Source organism: Rhipicephalus microplus, chromosome X (genome assembly GCF_043290135.1).
Source record: "Rhipicephalus microplus isolate Deutch F79 chromosome X, USDA_Rmic, whole genome shotgun sequence".
NCBI classification, from domain to species: Eukaryota; Metazoa; Arthropoda; class Arachnida; order Ixodida; family Ixodidae; genus Rhipicephalus; species Rhipicephalus microplus.
In genome coordinates, this window is record NC_134710.1 from 19,941,266 (window position 1) to 19,962,015 (window position 20,750).

General features: G+C 44.7%; 1 protein-coding gene across 4 annotated transcripts in view; it reads right to left on the reverse strand.

Moving 5' to 3' along the window:
* The window catches only part of metro (membrane palmitoylated protein 7-like protein metro), a 105,119-nt gene that overhangs the window by 49,837 nt on the left and 34,532 nt on the right, over nt 1-20,750 (reverse strand). For 3 of the 4 annotated variants that reach the window (XM_075881914.1, XM_037426638.2, XM_075881912.1), the window contains 4 exons: nt 19,753-19,834; nt 7,077-7,162; nt 3,199-3,470; nt 1,024-1,160 (listed from right to left, as the gene is read on the reverse strand). In XM_075881914.1, the coding sequence (XP_075738029.1) occupies nt 1,024-1,160; nt 3,199-3,470; nt 7,077-7,162; nt 19,753-19,834 (577 nt within the window). The remainder of the gene's footprint in view (nt 1-1,023; nt 1,161-3,198; nt 3,471-7,076; nt 7,163-19,752; nt 19,835-20,750) is intronic. The other variant, XM_075881913.1, reaches the window with a different exon arrangement.

Below are 20,750 nucleotides of genomic sequence, written 5' to 3' on the forward strand. Positions count from 1 at the left end.
TGGTGCGTACATTTCATGCTTGTTTTGCACAAGAGCCATGCAAATACCGCTATTTTCTTCATCATGCGACTCGATGGCTTAAAATAGCTGCAAGACAGGATGGCAAACAGTCCATTGGCAATGGATGACAGCCTAAGCTAAGCCCTTAAAAAAATATCCTGGTTCAGCGGCAGGAGATGCTATGCACCCAATGAATCAGCCCGGAAGGGCCATGAGCACCCCAGCCCCCCATACTCTCGGTCTATATGTCGGACCACTTCAAGTGTGTGCTGCCTGTGTAAGCCCAACAATATATGCTCTGTATATGCACAGTCAGATGGACAAATACTGTCACAGCAAAGCAAACTGCCTGCACAAGGATCTCTCGGGACAATCCCTGCCACAAGGCACCAGATAACATTTCCATGCAGCTAGCTTTCGCTCAGTAGTAGATTACTGTACAAATGAACTGTACAAATGTACAGGAGAAAGCCAGTTGGACTGTACTCTGCCCCAATCGTTGCCTGTCATGGTTTAGAAATGCTCCGTGCTATCACCATTGTATTCTATAAAGCCAGAATTTGATCTGCACTTCCGAGTTTTTTCTTGGCTCACGTGGTGAGCATACATGCTACGCTAGTATTTTGTTCGCCTGCCAAACTTCAGAGTGCTTACTAATGAGATGCAGGACTATTCTAGAAACACACATGAGGTTATTTTTACTGTTGAAATAAAAGAACTACAATTTAATTTCATATGTAAGTTTAAGGGCTTGTTTTCTTTGTTAGACACTATATTAATGAGAACTAACATACAACTAGCGGTCCCTGCTGGCAGCAAGTTATTTTTTCGTCCACTTTTCTTTCTTTGCATTTATATTACAATTACTCCTATAACATTCCCTATACTTTCCTTGGCATCACTGTTTATTAGTTCACATTATTTAAGTTCATGAAACACAGACAGTTTCTATTGCGATTATGAATTCATTTTACTGAGGTTTGACTGAAGTAGTTATACAACAGTAAAACCGACTATGCCTACCTTCATTGTCAGAGACATCATACATGACTTTCTTGGCTCTCCGAGCTTTCATCTCTTTGCGCATCGGTGAGTAGCAGCCCGCTGACAAGCCCTCATCATCGTCATCCTGATTCACCACTCGCAATGATGCAAAACGCCTGAAATTAAAGTACAATGAGCTCCAAAGTGTCCTAATTCATCATGTGGCAGTTCACAAACATGAAGGAGGATGGAAGCATGAATAGTCATGAATAGCTAAACGGCCACAGGAAGTGCAAAAAGCTATACATTTCAAATAAATGTATCACACAGCCTAAACACAACAGCCATGGGTAGACAATGTGCGACCTTTATATAGTTAAGATAGGCTATACACAGGTTTGTAAAATTTATGTGCCTCCTTTTACAAGGTCATCCATACTTACTTTATTGTAACACCATAAATATGCAATGGTAGAAGTATTTATTTGATGCAATACACAATGGTAACACACTGAAAATTGCACAGACATTGCTTCGTGAACACGAAAGCTTTCATGATTAACAGTCACTTTTTTTTTTTGTGGTAGATTTCGAAGCAAGGTGTCGAAGCATCATCACCGCTCATTGTGACCTTAAGACCAATCCAAGGTAAATACAACATCCAAGTAGCTTTTAGACCCAAATTTCATGTCATCACTATGCTGCTTTCCGTAATGCTCGAAGAAGCACATCTTTTTCTTGGAGCATTGCTACAAACAGCGTTCTTTCTGCGAAGCAGCATTACAAAATGCTGTTTCATAAAACTGTCTCCAGGCTTGAAACAAGCGCAAGAGGCACGAGATGCAGTTTCTCATGGAAAAATATAGCCGTCTAGGGGATTAAATTACAAGCAAAGCAGTTGATGAGTGTGATATATCTTTGGTGGTGGAAAGAGAAAAAAAACTGGGCCGGACTAGTGTGACTCGTTGTTGATGATATTGGTACAAACTCACGTGGCAAGTACAGCTCAGGCTATGCGGTTAAAGAAATAGTGACATAATTTTGAGACATCTCAAAAGGGACATATTTTATTCCCTTAGTATGCAATGTTAACAATATCCACACACCAGAGTAAGCCAACACGTCTAAAATATTTTCTTGAATTTTAAAGTTTTTCTCACTGAGCATGAGCAAGCCAGCCCCATCACCATAGACATTATCCCAACGAGTCAACACAGTTCCACCGAGTTTGCGAATTCTGTGAACTGCATGCAGCCTAACTCCCAGACATCACTGTCGGGGTCACTGGAGACAATGCAGTCATCGTTGCTTATATGTACCATGGGCAGATGGCAGATCTGCCGATAGTATGCCGCAAATTGAAATCTTCCCACGACGACACACTGCTATTACATGTCACCAAGCCGCTGCCCCCTCGATATAGAAAACAGAACTTTTTTTGAGGTAGAGGTATTAGGAATATATACACTCATACCTCGTTATAACATAACAGGATATAACGCAATAATGAATATAACGAAGTAAATGAATTTCCCCTTGTAAGCTACATTGAGAACCATGCGTTTTTAACCTCGTCGCAACGAAGTAAAATTGACCAGTGATGATCGTGTACAGGGTTCATATTTCGTGGAAGGGTGAACTGTAATCCCCAAATCTAATAAAATCTGGCAGTGACACCCCCTTTTTTTCACGAGAGGTGATGCGATGCATGCTCTCGTCAAAATCGCTTTGCCAGATCTAGCGCAATTGAGCCTGGAGATCTGGGTCGTGCGCTATGCTTCTATAAAATCATCTAGCTGCCAAGTGCTTCAAGTTGGCTGCACTTGTCTGAGTGGGGCGCCCTGATACTTTTTGACTGTCTGCAGAGTAAGAAGTTCAAATTTGTCTACTGCAAACCTTTATGCAAACCTAGATGTACAGCAATTGCACACACATTTAATCATTGTAGATGGTTCCGGAACATCAAATCTGAGAAAATAAGGCATCAAACTCAACCCATTTTTTTACTAATTCAAGTACACTGTGTACCCGATGCTGCCATTAAAATGCAACACTGAATTCTAAATGAGCAGTGAAGCAGTAATACCACTTTTTGTGTGTGTCTCTGTGAGTGTGCATGTGATTTCTGCACTCAGAAAATTTCATGCACACAGGTACAAAACCTCAATCTCATCAGTAGTCAGAAAAGGTCATTCATGAGCACATTCAACATACCTTTCCTGGAGGCTCTGTGCAGGTATAAGTCCTGCACGTGCTGACCGCTGACCCTCCCAGCGTGCCTGCCACCAATTTGGGTCATCCTGGCTGACCAAGTGCAAAACTTGGCCCCGCCAAAATTGCAGGCCTGCTTCCTTGCATGGAATCAATGGATCTGCAGCCGGATCATAGTCAAACAATGCTCGGACACGCACTCTGCTCTCCCGACCAACAGAAGCTTCTTCCGCTGGCACCAGTTTCAGAGTGATGGTCCCTGCTTGGCTCTGCTGCTGCATGAAAATACAAGCACCACTTGCTGGTAAGCTGCCTGTTTACTTTATTGAAAGTCAGGAAACAGTTATGCCTGTTTTCTTTTGCCTTATCCCAGTGGCATGTAACTGTCTTGTACATATGAAAGAGTCAAGTATTATTATTATTATTATTATTATTCATTTTAATATTTCAAAGGAACACTAGGGCTAGAAGGGATGTTCTAGTTACGGTGGCTCACGAAGTAGGCATCCCGGTCTAACTATGTGGAACACCAGAAGCGATAAGCTGATATAAAGCACTGCAGCTTGCGAGAATAATAGCCCTGGATACTGCTACATAAGTCAACTTCAGCGCATCGCACCTAACTACAATAGACGATAACCCGATGTGACTGCTGTACATAGAAGTACATAAATAATGTCTATAAAATTGGACAGCCAGCACTGCAACCACAATCAACATTTCACAAACAATAGGGTCTTTTTGAAAATAGACCTGCACGTTGTGGTCGGAGCTTACCAGTGTGGCCTCCCACTGCTGCATCGTTGTAGTAATTTGCACTTGTACTCAGACAGCCCCCAATGTATGTGGAAGATGTTGGCTCTAGGGGCTCGGCACAGGTTACACTAAGGTGTAAATGTAGTGGTATATATGTGAGGGTAAAGAATTGGTGTAGAAAAAAAGCTCATCTGCAGTTGCTTCCACACGAGCTCTTGCCGTTTAATTGGAGATTCTTCACCACCATTACATCTAATAAATCACATCTATAAGACAACAAAGTTATGGCGCTTCGATACATCATCTACAAGTCACGAACGCTCCATCATCGAGGCCCCACGCGATAATACCTGCAAACTATATACTAGGCTTGTGCGAATAGTGAATATCAGGGTCGAAGCGAAGTTGAAACGAATAGTGATTTTGGTCGAATAATTTTGAATCGAATTCGAATAGTATGTATGACATATAAAAATAGGGAATATTTATCATAACCTAACTAACCTGCACAATATTTCTTTTGAATTGAAATAGGGGCTCTATGCAAATGCCTTTTTTTTTTCGTTGAAAGGAACTCGAAACAACCTTGATTAGTAGTTTTGGTAGGATCCGAGTGATAACCTGTAAGATACATAACGTTTTAAAATTTATTATACTTAAATCATATAAACCATCATAACAAACTTAATAAAATGGATTGATTTGAGGGTAACATGTTCCTTTAAAGGGGCCCTGCAACACATTTTCAAGTATCCATGGAGCCAGTAAACATGCTTGTCGCCTCACAAATTTACCGCCGCAAAGTTTCTAGAATCGGTCCAGTACGAGCGGAGTTCCAAAAATTTGTTGCATGCTGCAATTACATTCTCCATTCTCAACCCTTCAAAAGATCTGGAAGCTAAGTAGCGAAGGATGGCACGAGAATAGAAAAAAAAACGTCATGAGCGCCTAGCAACCTTGAGCATCTTTTCTCTCTCTTTTTACTTCGAATACAAGGCCTTTCAGTGCGATCGTGCACGTACTTGTGGACAAGCGGTGGCCTCACGCGGTGGTCCGATAACGACGAGCGCGCCATGCTTAAATCAGCCAGTGACTGTGACCAGAGCCGTATTTTCTTTCTTGGCTGTGACAAGTGATTTTTGAGCTTGTAGTGTTATTTGCTGAGGGAAGAGAGAAATTTTAAGCTTTGAAAATTTATTGTGAATTTCAGGCCGCGTGCTGCGCAATAATACTTGCCTCGCGTGTTCTCGGTAGCCTCTACTACCGATGGACAGCGTTTTCTGACCATGCTCAGCAAGTGTTGCAGGGCCCCTTTAAATCTGAAGGAGGGCTTCGTGGCAAAGGAAATTTCTCCTGAGTAGGTGCTTTCACGGCTTGGCATTACTACATTGCAGTGAAACCACCTTTACAGGCAGACTATTGTACCATTTTTTGTTTATTGCGAATACTTCGAAAATATTCGATAATTTAAAATCGAAACGAAGCGAATTCGAGTACTCACCTATTCGTTCGAATATTCGAAGCGTTCGAATATTCGAAGCATTCAAATATTCGCACAAGCCTACTATATAGCTGCTATCCTACAAGACTGCAGAAGGACATCATTCCCTAGTACTACACATAATTTTGCCAGTGTCCACCAGCATGGTCTATCCATGGAAGCCACTCCTCTTGTGATGAAACTTCAAGCCATACATCATGCAATCCAGAATGCCACCTCTAAGCTGCCTACAATTAAGCAGATTGACATATAGACTAATTTCTTAGGAGCTATTAAGGAGCTCAAGAAAGTACACAAGGTAATGAAGATCTGCAAGGAGATTCATAACCTGAACCATAGTACAGCTACTTGCGTAAAAGTACATTGGATTTAAGGCCATGTTGCGACCCCACACAACATGCTGCTGACCAGCAGGTGCACTGCCCTCCAGACATGGACCTTCCAGCCATTCCCCTTCCACCTCAGCCCCTTAACTTGCTCCATACCCGTAAAAATGTTCTCCGGCAATATACACGTGCTCTCATTCTACCGTGTGTCTGCTCTCTCCCACCTCAACTTACTAGGCAGGAGGAAGTTGTGCTTAGGAGCCGTCGGGCAGGGGTGGCCCTTACACCGTCCATTACATTATCATGGAACTGGTCACATTTACGAGTTGGTGATACGTGTCCATATTGTCCCACTCCAGCAATGCAAGCAGATGCATACCACCTTATATGGACATGTAAAGGGTTGCAGCCAGAACGCTCCCGTCACCTCTTTCAAGCCGACCTTTGCTACAGCGACACAGCCAGTTACAACCGCTGGATACATGACAACACATTCCACAAGACACCACTTCATACACAGCACCGGCCTAACGGCACACATTTAACAAACATACTCGCAAAAATAGTATGCCTTAAAGGAAAGTATTTGTCGCAATTAAAAAAAATGGAGATTCGTGCCCAGGGGGGTAAATAAGTCTGGCCAATCTATAATGTTGCGTAATTTCGCGATGTCATCATATGATTGCGTGTCGACCACCTAAATTCCCAGAGAAATTCTACCATGCTTACATGTAAGCATTTTTGCATGTATGTTCAATTACTGGCCCCAGCAGTCATACTTCGATGGGTGTGGAATGAACAGTGATAGAACAGGCTACATGAGTTTGGGAGCAGTCCTGGGAGCAAGCAAGAGTGCATTTTGTAGCAGGCTTGTATCATCCAGAAAAACCTTTTTGAGCAAGTTTGAAGCAGCCAGAAGGACCATTCAGAGCAGATGTAGCACCCTTTCACAACACTTCGGAAGCAGGATTTGTCCATTAATGCATTTGGCAAACACCAGGCTAAATTGTGCAACAGCTATGTGTAATATTAATTGTTGGGGTTGAACGTCTTATTACCACCATATTAGAGCCCAATGAACCACACTGAATTTTTCAACCAATCAGCATGTCCTTTTCAAACCCAAAATCTTTCTAAGGCAGAACAAAAATTAGTGTCTCTTCAATAAAAAAGTGACCCTGAGAGGTTGCATTAGGTGAAAAAGTTTGATACCTAACAGGTTAATACAGTATGTAAAAGATAAACATGGGCATACAACAGATGAGCAATGCCATTCCATTTAAGAAAACTGTGCTCACCAAAATGCTGACAACATCATGTGGTGCCTTGCCTTTCAGACTAACTCCATTCACTTCATGGACTTCATCACCAACATGAATAAGACCTGCACAGAAAGAGTCACTTTCTGTAAGTATTGATGGAGCAAGGCATGAAAAGCCGTCTTTAGCAAGTGTTTGAGGGCACTGATGCTATTGCAAGGACTGATGGGTAGGTGCAGTGAGTGACCAATTGGCCAGCAAACATGCACGTTGTGTGTGCTACTATAAATGAAAGATCAGGATTATGGAGCTCTGGAACAGTAATGGCTCGACTTCCGTGAAAACTTTCCTGCTTAGACGACAAGTTAAATAGTAAATTAAGCCTATGAGGGTTCAGACCACACATATAAAACCATAACCGAGCATTTGACAAATTGCAATTTTCAAAACAAAACTTGGCCTGATATAACTCATAATGTGATGCTATTGTGGTTAAAAAAATATATTGTATAATTACTAAGCAGCTCCAACATGAAAACGCCTTAATGAATCAGTACCAACTTGCTAGCCTCTCCGTTTTTATGAACACACCAATTAACCCTCGGTCCTCAGTCCCCAATGATTGCGAAGCAACAGACCAAAGCGGCAGTCAGACCTGCGACGCAACAGAGGGAGCTAAGATTCTTTGGATCCGGACATGTCCCCACTAGAATCCTGAGCCTGGCTACGTTTGATGCTAAAATGTTATCTAGTGAGGCAAGCCTTGCTGTGTTATTCGAGGAATTAGTGGGTGTTGAATGCAACGTAATAGGGCTCAGCAAAATTTGGAGGACACATGAAGCTTATGCAATGCTGCTAAAGAACGGACACATCCTATGCTACCGTGGCTTAGTTGACGGGAGAGCCAGGGGTGGGGTTCTTTATCCATAAAAATATAGCTGACAACATAGAATACTATAGCATTAGTGCGGTGATGAAATAGACTTTTCACTTTTTGAAGCACACTTTGGAGCAGAAAAAGTACTCTTTTGGAGCAGACATACGTTTTTTTCGGAGCACAAAAAATGTTTGAGCAGCTATCGGTGTTTTAGAAGCAAATAAAAAATTTGCCATACACCAACAGGAGCTCAAAGCATTGTCGAAACATCTTGAACATTAATATTGTAAGTACAATATTGATAACGTTTGACCTTCATCTTCTTCATCTGTATATAATCATCATCACGAAAAACGTCTTCGTTCGAAGGGTTGATCAGGCGATTCGGCCTAATAAACGCCGTCGAGACTCCAACGCTACTACTGTCTTACAGAGTGATGGAGGTGCTTCGATCCACAAGTCCTCTCCGACGTCACGTTCCCCTGGAGCTTCGTTCAGGCCGCCGCTTGCTTCCCCCGTCCGCTGTCATGGCTCAAGAGCCGCTGCCTGGAACATCCAGCATCCTTGTCCAACAAACCATTCCTGCGTGGATCGTGAACGCCCGGCAGCGCGACCCACCCATCTTCTGTGGTCTTCTACGCGACGACGTCGAGGTATGGCTAAAATAATACGACATGACCAGTGTTTATAACCAATGGAATGAGCCTCAAAAACTTCGTCACGTCGCCTTCTATCTGTCCGATGTCGCGAAAACGTGGTGAGAGAAGCTTCCCAGATTGGCCTACTTTTGCTCAACAAATCCGTAGCATTTTTGGAAGACCGAACATCCATTCCGAAGTGTCGAAACGAAAGCTCGATGGGCGTGCCCAACTTCCCGGGGAGACGTACACTTCGTACATTGAAGACGTCCTTGCCCTTTGCCACCGCGTGAACTCGGCGATGACAGAAGCTGATCGTGTTCACCACATCATCAAAGGGATAGGCCATGTCGCGTTTAATGCTCTGGCTGTTAAAAACCCTACCACCGTTGAGGACGTCATCACGACATGTCAGCATCTTGATAAACTCCAGACCATTCGATTGCACCCAGACTACCCAAACGCCAGTGACAGCCGGTCTTCCTTGAATGCGGATTTGCGTGCGCTGATTCGCACTCTGATTCGCGAGGAACTTCAAGCGCAAGGGTTGTCATGTGCACCCGCCCCTCGGCCTCACTCTCAATCTGCTGGTCTGCACGACATCATCAAAGAGGAGCTCTCATCCATGGCTGGCACTCTCCCATTGAACACTACAGCGCCAGCAACACCACCCATGACGTATGCGCAAGTCGCTGCCATGCCACCTGCCTTGGTTCAGCACGTGCATACTGTTCCTGCGCAGTTCAACGTAGCAGCATTTGCACCACACTCGCCTGTCCCAGCGCCAGTACCAGCGCCTGTGAGAGCTCCAGCACACTACGCCCCCTGGCGCTCGCCTCGCCCAATATGTTACTATTGTGGCATTTGGGGCCATATTTCACGATTTTGCCGCAAGCACCAACAGGACGAACGCCGTGGCTACGTTGTTTACGAAAGGGATTTGGAGCCATCCCCGAACCAGTACCAGCGACGCCCTACGACACGTTCCTTCTCTTCGACTTCTCCACTCGCCGCACCTCGCCCCTGCTATCCCGGACGCCGCCGGTCCCCTTCACCTCTACGAAGCTCAACATCTCCTCTGAGACCGGCTGTACCTACTTCTGACTACCACTCGGAAAACTAGCTGGTGCAGTTTTTTGAGGGAAAGCTGCATCGCTCGAACAAACACCAAGATTTTCAGAGGGCCCAGCCAACTTGTTATTAGTGTATGCCAAAGAGATACCAGTTCAGGCATTGGTGGACACGGGGGCTGCTATTTCTGTTATTCATGCGGATTTGTGTACTCGTCTACGTAAGGTTACCACACCTTATACTGGCACTCTCTTACGTAGCGCAAATGACTCGCAGATACGGCCATCAGCACAGTGCACCGTTAGAGTTTTCATTGATGGGATCCGGCATCATATTCAGTTTGCCGTGCTGGCTTCTTGTGCTTTTATGCTTATTTTAGGATGGGACTTTCTCATGCTGCTGCTTCCATCTCTTGTCGACAACGACTCATACATATGCGAGAGACGGATGATATTTCTCCGAAATTATCACGTGACTGGCTACGAACAGCCAATGACTTCCTTGTGCCACCTAACCACGAGCACGTTATCACAGTTATGTCCGACTCCATTGACCACGGTGACGTCCTAGTCAGTCCATCAGCCCGTTGTCTATCCAGAGGGATTGCACTTTCATCGAGTCTTGTCCGCTTCTCCAACGGCACCGCATTTCCCGCAGTACTGAATATCACCAATGAGCCGATTCTGCTGACTAAGGACACTGTTGTAGTTTCCAGCATGAACACACAACCTATCTCTGTAGTGGTTTCGGATACTAGTCTGGTGGAATCACGTTCAATACCAACAGATGCTCCACCTACTATGGCTCTCGTCAATGCCATCAGCACGGATCTCACTCCCCTGCAAGCAGACGAACTACTGGCGTAGTTGTCCAAGCGTAAATTTTCTTTCGACGTACATTCCACTGCTCTAAGCCAGACTTCTGCGGTGGCTCATCGCATACACACGTCGACCATACCGTGTTTCTTCCAGCGAACGCGAGATCATCGACAAGCACGTTGCTGATATGCTCAAGCAAAACATCATTCGCCCCTCCTCAAGCCCTTGGTCGTCACCTGTCGTTCTCGTAAGAAAAAAAGACGGTTCGGTGCGATTCTGCGTTGACTACCGCGCATTAAACAAAGTAACCAGAAAAGACGTATATCCCTTGCCTTGCATTGATGATGCCTTAGAATCCTTACAAGGAGCGGAATATTTTTCTAGCCTTAACCTGCGCTCCGGCTATTGGCAAATTCCAATGCACGAGGATGACAAGGAAAAAACTGCCTTTGCCACACCCGACGGACTTTACGAATTTAACGTCATGCCTTTCGGCCTCTGCAATGCGCCAGCAACGTTTGAACGACTGATGAATACTGTATTGCGGGGCCTTAAGTGGAAAACATGCTTATGTTACCTTGACGACATTGTCATATTTTCTTCAACATTCGAACAGCACTTGCAGTGCCTAAATGAAGTTCTGACGTGTATCGCAGCTGCTGGCCTTCAGCTCAACACCAAGAAGTGCCACTTTGCTAGCAAAAGTATTAAAGTACTCGGACATCTCGTCAGCAAAGATGGAATACGGCCTGATCCCGACAAGATTGCCGCCGTTCTTCACTTCCCGGTGCCTCAACGCGTCAAAGAGCTCGGAAGCTTTCTTGGCCTTGCGTCGTACTTCCGGCGCTTTATACGAGACTTCGCCACCATTGCTGCGCCACTTCACCAACTCCTTTTATCGGGAGCGTCATATGTATGGTCGGACGAATGCCAAATGGCTTTTGACACCTTGAAACGTGCCCTCACGTCTGAGCCAGTGCTTTGTCGTTTCGATAACGCCGCACCCACTCTCCTCCATACCGATGCCAGCGGACACGGACTCGGCGCTGTACTTCTGCAACAAACAGAATGTTATGACGAACGTGTGATCGCATACGCAAGTCGCACCCTCACAGCAGCAGAGAAAAACTACACCATCACCAAGCAGGAGTGTCTCGCCGGTGTCTGGGCCATCCAGAAGTTTCGACCATATCTTCATGGCCGCCACTTTACCGTCATCACTGACCACCACGCTTTGTGCTGGCTGTCGACGTTGAAGAATTTGTCTGGACGTCTCGGTCGCTGGATACTTCGTCTCCAAGAATACGAGCTTGACGTTATCTACTAATCCGGCAAGAAATACAACGATGCCGATGCCCTTAGCCGCTGTCCTTTACAATCCTCATCAGGCACTCCTGGCCTGTCGCCAACTGTGAGTGAACCCATCAAAGTGTCTCCGTCAGTTCATTCACTCGCCGCTGTCGATTTTCTTTCTACCTTCAACAACGAGACGTTTGCATCGCACCAACGCAGCGACCCTTACTGTCGCTCTATAATGCAGCGCCTTCAAGGCTCCTCTCGTCCTCTCAACGCTCGCGCCCATCGACGGCTGCGGAACTTCAAGACTGAAAACTCAATCCTTTACCGCTTTGTCTTCCACCCCAAAGGACAGCGCTGGGTTCCTGTTGCTCCTCGTTTCCCAAGGGCGCAGATTTTAGAGGCGTTTCACGATGACCCCAAGGCTGGTCATCTCGGTTTTCAAAAAACCTATGAACGCATCCGCAGTCTTTTTGCCTGGCCTGGCCTTTCCAACTGCGTAGCGCGATATGTTGCGTCATGCTCGCTATACCAACGCCGCAAGCGACCCACTTTCTCCCCGGCCGGTCTTCTAGAGCCTCTTCCGTGTCCTGACGCTCCTTTTGATGTCATTGGCATTGACCTCTACGAACCGCTACCAATATCAGCTAGCGGCAAGCGCTGGATTGTCACAGCAGTTGACCACTTAACAAGGTACGCCGAAACAGCTGCACTTCCTTCAGGATCAGCAGAGGACATTGCCACATTTTTTCTGGAGGCAATCTTTCTAAGACATGGTGCACCACGCATCTTATTGAGCGATCGCGGCAAGGCATTTCTCTCGAAACTACTCGAACAAGTCCTCCACGCATGTAATACGATTCATAAGACGACATCCAGCTACCATCCCCAGACTAACGGCCTGACAGAGCGCTTCCATCGAACTTTGACCGACATGATATCTATGTATATCAACGCCAACCACACTAACTGGGATAGCATCCTGCCATTCGTGACTTTTGCGTACAATACCGCTACGCAGCGCACCACGGGCTATTCCCAATTCTTTCTCGTCGTACAATACCGCTACGCAGCGCACTACGGGCTATTCCCCATTCTTTCTCGTCTATGGCCGTCAACCAACATCTCCGCTCGACATCTCCTTTTTCGACGTCCCTGTGAACTCGTCATCGTCATCGAGGGAGCACTTAATCGCTCCCCTGGCCGATTGTTGCCGACGCGCCCACCTCAACACACAGGCAAGCCAACAAGAGCGGAAGACTCGCTACGACGGCGTCCACCACGTAGTTCACTTCAATACTGGAGACAAAGTACTGTTGTGGACCCCAACGCGGGTTCCCGGGCTGTGTGATAAGTTTCACTCACGTTTCATCGGCCCCTACGCTATAGTCGAGCAGACGTCTCCTGTTAACTATCAAGTAACCCCTGTTGTCATGGCTTCCGACAGCCGTTCTCGTGGTACGGAGGTTGTTCACGTGTCACGCTTAAAACCATTCGTGCGCCGTACACCACCGTCATAAACAGCGGCCTGATTGGCCGCTTCCGCGCGAGGGGGAAATTAGTGTAAGCACAATATTGACGTTTGACCTTCATCTTCTTCATCTTTATATAATCATCATCACGAAAAACGTCGTCTTCGTACGAAGGGTTGATCAGGCGATTCAGTCTAATAAACGCCGTCGAGACTCCAACGCTGCTACTGTCTAACAATATTTATTATTAAATATATTTCACTGATATCAATCGATGTAAATTTGAAGAAGCAAACAAAATGATGGCTGGTTGTCAAAAATAGGCTGTGAAATGAGTGATTTAATTAAAACACTAGTATTTGTAGCAGAAATTAAACCATACAGGTAAAGCTGAGCATCACATTTTAGAAGTAACCGCAGTCCTGCGCAACTATTGCAAAATAAACAGTAGATAATCGGTTTGAGTTAAATCAATCCTGCTCATTTTCACATTTCACCACACCACCTTGCAAGTCTAGTTGGGAAGAAAAAAAAACCTGCCAAATGACCTATATGCATAGTACGCCAGTTCTTGTCGCACAAATGAGATCGGAGCCGACAATGCTGCACACTAGTAGCAAAGGGGGATCATATAGTATACAGTTTCTTTTCAGTTTCTTTAGGACTTATGAGCAGATCAAACAATAAAAGCTAGTCCTTCTCATTCTCTCAGTGCCATTTCGGAGCAAATTTGGAGCAATTCCTAACAAAAAATGGTGTTTGGAGTAGCATAGAGCAATTAGACCAGCACTTTCATCACTGTTAGTGAAAAGGTGGCAAGTATCGTAATTAGGTTAATAAGAGGTAAAAGATGATGGTACAGGCCTATGCGCCAACATCCAACCATGATCACTTGGTGGAACGCTTCCACGAGGATGTATAATCAGCAATTAATAACGTAAAGACACAGCATACCATACTGATGGGCGACTAAATGCCAAGGTAGGCAAGACACAGGCTAGAGGCCATGCAGCGGGGAATACGACATCAGCTTTAGAAATGCCAGAGGGGAGCTACTAGTAGAATTCGCAAAACTTAATAATCCTGTGACTCTTGAATACCTTCTACAGAAAACGGGCTAACTGCAAGTGGATGTCGAAGAGTCTTAATGACAAAACTACATATGAAATATACTTCATTCTGTGTGCACACCCAGGCATTCACAGGATGTGGAAGTGGTTGGCAAGATCCAATGCAGTGACCATAGAATAATAAGGGCTCGAATTCAGCTAGACTCGAGAAACAACAGCAAAGACAGATACGCAAACCAGTTAACGAGCTAATGCTGAGAGAGAAAGTACAGACAATCAATGTTTCGCTTCAGAAACAATTTGTGGCTCTAACAGAGGAAAGGGACATTAGTGTTGACACTGTGAATGATAATCCGGCTACCTAGTATCATTTACAAGTGAGCAATAGAACTCAGGAGTACAATTAATACTAGAGCACTACCAAAATAACCCAGAAAACAGAAAACTTCGAAAATAGAGATGAAACCATGAAAGCCTCAAACACACCAGACAAAATGGAGCTGGAGGAGATTTCAAGTTAATCAATAGGCGTGAGATAGCCGACATAAAACATAAGGCAAAAATTAGATGTATACATTAAGGGACAAGAAAAGCCTAGTCACACCAAATATAGATAGGATAGTTGAGGTAGTGGAGGAGTTCTACAGCGATTTGTACAACAGCCAAGATAACCAGGATGATATCTTAAGAAGCAGTAATAGCCTAGAGGAATCTGACATCCCACCAAGAATGACAGGAGAAGTAAAGTCAGTCCTAGAGGGAATGCAAAGAGACAAAGCAGCTGGTGAGGATAAGGTAGCATCAGACCTTTTGAAATATGCTTGTGGGATTGTGTTAGATAAACTGGCCACCCTTTACACAAGATGTCTTGTGGTGGGGAAAGTACCAGAATATTGGATGAATGCCATCATATTATACCGTAAGAAAGGGGACGTCAATAATAATTTTTGGGGTTTAACGTCCCAAAACTACCATATAACTATAAAAGACGCCGTAGTGGAGGGCTCCAGAAATTTTCACTACCTGGGGTTCTTTAATATGCATTCGAATCTGAGCACACAGGCCTACAGCATTTTCGCCTCCATCGAAAATGCAGCCACTGCAGCCGGGATTCGACCCCGCAACCTGCGGGTCAGCAGCCGTCTACCTTAGCCACTAGACCACCGTGGCGGGGCAAAAAAGAGGACGTCAAAGACTTGAAAAATTGCAGGCCGGCCAGGTTACTTCCATCGTCTACAAACTATTCACAAACATAACTAATAGAATTAAGAAGACAGAGTTCACTCTACCAAAAGACCAAGCAGGATTTCGTACAGGCTACTCCACAATGGACCTTATTCATACTAACTATCAACCAGGTAGAGAAATGCGCAGAATACAACAAACCCCTGTACATAACCTTCATAGATCCCGAGAGGGCATTTGATTCTTCAGATATATTAGCTACTCCACAATGGACCATATTCATACTATCAACCAGGTAAAAAAATGCACAGAATACAATCAACCCCTGTACATAAACTTCATAGATTCCGAGAAGGCATTTGATTCTGCAGATATATTAGCAGTCTTTCAGGCACTGTCGAATCAAGACATCGACAAAGCCTATACAAACATACTGAAAAAAATCTACAGTGGATCCACAGCTATCATAGTCATCCATAAAAAAGTGACAGAATCCCAATAAAGAAGGGACGTGTAAGCAAGACAGACACGATCTCTCCTATGCAATTCGCCACATGTTTATAGGTTTTGAGGGCCTTAGATTGGGAAGAGTTAAGGATAAGAGTTAATGAAGAATATCTCAGTAACCTTAGTAACCTGTGATTCGCTGATGACATGGCATTGATGAGTAACTCAAGAGATGAATTACAGCTCATGATTACTGATCTGTACATTGAAAGCAGAAGAGCAGGTCTGAAAATTAATATGCAATAAACTAAAGTAATGCGCAACAATATTGGAAGAGAACAGTGCTTTGAGATAGGCAGTGAGACACTGGTAGTAACTGCAGAGCCAAATCACGAGAGTGAAATAGCTAGAAGAATAAGAATAGGGTGGAGCACATTCAGCAAGCATTCTCGATTGATATGTGGAGTTTAACATCCCAAAACCACCATATGATTATGAGAGGCTCCGTAGTCGAGGGCTCTGGAAATTTCTACTACCTGGGGTTCTTTAATATGCACCCAAATCTGGGCACACAGGCCTACAGCATTTTCGCTTCCATCAAAAATGCAGCCGCCACAGCCGGGATTCGATCTCGTGACCTGTGGGCCAGCAGCCGAATACCTTAGCCACTATACCACCACGGCAGGGTCGGCAAGCATTCTGAAATCATGAATGGAAGTCTACCGCTATCCCTCAAGAAGAAGGTCTATAACATTTGCATGTTACTGGTACTTACCTACGAAGCAGAAACCTGAACTCCTGCAGGCTTAAAAAGAGGGCTCACCTTAAATTGAGGACGACACAGCGAGTGATGGAAAAACGAAAATGATAGGTGTAACCATAAAAGCGTACAGACAAAAAAACTGCCTTTGCGTTTTTTTGCTGTAGTGTGTTCCTCGAAGCCTGTTAGTCATAACACAGCACATCGTTTGCTGTAGCACATGACAAATAATTACAGGCTCCTCATTATCAACCAGTTTCAGTTTGAGAGAGCTCAAAAACGACAAGCCGCCGGGTGCAACTATCGCCACCCAGAGTGTACAGCTCTCGACCACGTCAGCACACAGAACTGACACTTCCGCATGGTCCGCATCAAGAAGTTTTTTCGAACAGAAAACAGGACTTCAGTGTTGCAAATTACAAAACTTTTAACACATGCACCGGGCCACGCACTCAAAGCCAGCTGCGAGAAGTATAGACTGCTGGAAGCAAAGCAACAAGAAAAATAATGGCTATGACATCATCATGAATTGTTTCATTGAGTGCAGCGTGGTGACGTGAGGAAAGTAAGGGGGTCTTCATGAGGTTCCTTGTGATGGTGTCAATACCTTCAAAATTCAAACTTCCAAAGTGCTGTAAAATAGCTTCCAAGCTATATTCACTGTTGATATTTCGCAGACAATATACACATGTTCACGGGAATCGATCTCGCAGGCTATCTTGGCCACGAAATTTGGTGCCAGTAACCCTTAAGAGACAGGAGGAGAACCAGGAACAAATAGGGTGCCAGGGATAACAAGAGAAGAAAAAAAAGAAGAGAAAAACAAGAGAAGTAATGGAAGAAATTCGAGAAGAAAACACGGGGAGTAGGCTAAGAAGAAGCAAGAAGTGCGCGTCGTCACGCCAGATTGGACGAGCGCGCTCATGGGAGAACGTTGGCCAGGGCGGAGAAGACGGCTGATTGCCTGGGCTATCGGGGTTTTGCCCCAGTCATTGACAGCTTCTACCTCGGCGAACTGCCGTCTTCATGCTCAGGCATCCAGCTGGCCAACTGCGCGGTAAGCTGACCCATTCAACTTTCAACGAGCCCGGGCTCGCAGCCGATGTACGCCCCGCCAACTGCTCATGGGCCATAGGAGACTGGAGGTGCCAGAAGTGCCTGCCGGCACGCGTCTCCTGGCCAGCAACGGGCTTTGCCGGGAGAGCGCCTCACAACATTGCCGCTGAGAGACGCACCAAGCGACGACTTTGTGACAGCGTTCGACGGTGAGCGTAAGCCACTCCAGTTCAAACCAACGTTAATGGACGCGGTGTGAGGGACGCTAGTAGTTTGGCCATTGGACATTGAGATATTTGTCGAGTCTCATATGTTTCTCTTTTTTCCTGTGCGCTTTTTATAGTCCGTGTGTAATGAAAGTTGTGTTTATGCTACACTTGTTCATGTGTTCATCCTGCTTGCGCAAATGAAACGTGCCGGACGCAAAGTACACAAAGTGACACAGGGGTTAGAAATATCACAGTTGAACTGATAGACGCTGGTTTTCAAGTTAACACCATATTTTTAGGCTTTTCACAGGCATTTGATCACATTTCACACCAGAAGTCGTTGCTCGAATTTTCTGGACTTAACGTTCACCCTGAAATAATTGCATGGATCATGGATTTTTCTCTCTTCGCAAATTCAGTTTGCATCTGATTTTGACTCATGTTTTGCTGATGTATTGTCTGGAGTTCCTCAGGGCAGTGTGCTTAGACCTTTAATATTTTCAATATATATTAATGATTTATTCATTTCTGTGGCATCACAAATTAGATTATTTGCCGATGATTGTGTGCTTTACCGACGAGTAACACGTCAAACAGATCAATTTTTACACACTGATTTAGAGACCATAAAAACATGGTATTCAGACTGGTTAATGCCATTGAACATTTCAAAAACTAAGCTGATGTCTTTTACTAATAAGCAACGCATACCGACCACGAACTACCTTGACAACAGTACTCTTGAACTCACCATCACATACAAATACCTTGGCATCAATCTGCAGTCAAACTTATCATGGATCAAACACATTAATATTACCCTTGCCTCTGCTAACGCACCCTTGGACTCCTGAAACATAATTTAAAAGAAGCCCCGCTGCATGTTAAACTAGCACACACAACGTTGCTCCATACAAAATTAGAATACGCATCTGCCATCTGGGACCAACAACAAATATATATCATCGATAACATGGAAGCCCTGCAGAACCGTGTTGGGCGATTCATTCTTTCATTACTCCCACTACAGTAGTGTGACCTCATTAAACAAGAAAGCTGAATTGGGAAAATTAGCGCTTTGCCAAAACATTTCTAGGTTATCACTATTCCGTAAACTTTATCATCATGATTCTCTCCCTGATGAATTCTTCCAGTCACCGTTAGCTATCTTCCCCCGTAGTGATCACACATATAAAGTCAAACATTTAAACTGCCAGTCTTCACATTATCCTCATTTGTTTTTGCCACGCACAATAACCAAGTAGAACACACTACCATCAGACATTGCCACCGAACACAATCTTAGCAAATTTCAGGATCTTTTTCATGCTCATCTTACCACCTAATCATAGTACTGTTATGTTGATTTTTCTTTTTCTGGTCATTTGAGCTGGCTTTCTGGTGAATTTGGTTGTGTTTCATGATGTTTATGTCTGAAAACGATTTTTGTACATTGTTTCCCTTGTGTCCCTTTATTTTTCTAAATTTTTCTTTTCAGCTTTTGAAATGTTTAACAAATAGAAAGAGGTGTTTTTCTTCACTTTAATTAAAGTTCACTAGGCACATTTAAAAAAAAATATGACATATGTTTGTGAGTTTGAGTCTATGCGAGATCATTCCAAAAAAAAGGGGGGGGGGGGGGACAGTGATTCTGAGTCTGAACAAATCCAGTTGAGAAAAATTTCGGTGATTTTGTATCCGAGTGAAACCTCAGAGCTAAACTTATTTTGAGTCAGTCAGAATGAGTTCCAATTTTTTTGCCGACCTAAGTATATGAGGGTGCAGACATCGTACGTTTTCAAATATTTTTTCTCACCACTTCTGTCAGCAGCTCCTCCATGCATGATTCTTGCAATAGTGATTGCTTTAGCAATTTCATTGTACTTAATGGTGGCACCCTGCATATAAAAGAGAGCAATATAATTCATGTTACAGCTGTGAGCAACCAGTGGAAGTTGAACAAACCCTTTGCTTGCATATAATATATTGCACTACAAAGGGAGGAAGAGGCTCACTAGTAGACCTTTACAAAAGAAATGCAGTGCATTGTCACCAACCTTAATTCTAGCACTTCCGATGCCTACCCCACCATAGGCACACCTGCAGTGGTGGCAAGGGCACCGCACCCCAGCCCCTTCTGCCTTTCCAATCAAGTAAGTGGAGTTGCCAAGTCTGCCCCAGGTCAGTCAGTCAGTCAGACCTGCCTCATCATTGCTGAATGTGCGCATTTATGGCCATGCAGGTTTTTGATGACAACGGCAGCCATCCACCCCTGCAGCTACATTCCAAGAAATGTTTACCGTGTTGATTACCGCATTGCAGTGATTACCATATTCACACGCATAATTTGTGCACCCCCAATATTTTGTCAGATTTTCGCAAAAAAAAAAATTTACTCGCATATTTCGCGCTCCCTGACCCTTTTGACGTTTCGATGATTCGGCCGGGTGCGCGCTTCGCCGAGCAGACGAGCGCAGTCAAACAGGCTGCGAGTGCGACGTACTTTCTTCCAAGGACTTCCCCTGAGCTAGGGCCCCTAGAATACCGCACCCAAACACAAACCTGTAGACGGGTCGCCGAAAATACTCGGGTGTTTGCCCAATTTATACCACCGCGATAATGGCAAGTGTCGCAGCACGGACGACTTTCTGCATTGGAGGCAAGCGAGGGCCTGTCGCAGCAACTGTTGCCCTCGTTCTCTGCGTCCGCGCTGCAACACATGCCTGGACGATTTCGGAAGTTTAGGTTTGGCCATCCAGCCGACGCGTTTTGACTGTTACCTTGCAATGTGCTACAGTGATTATATAAGCAGTA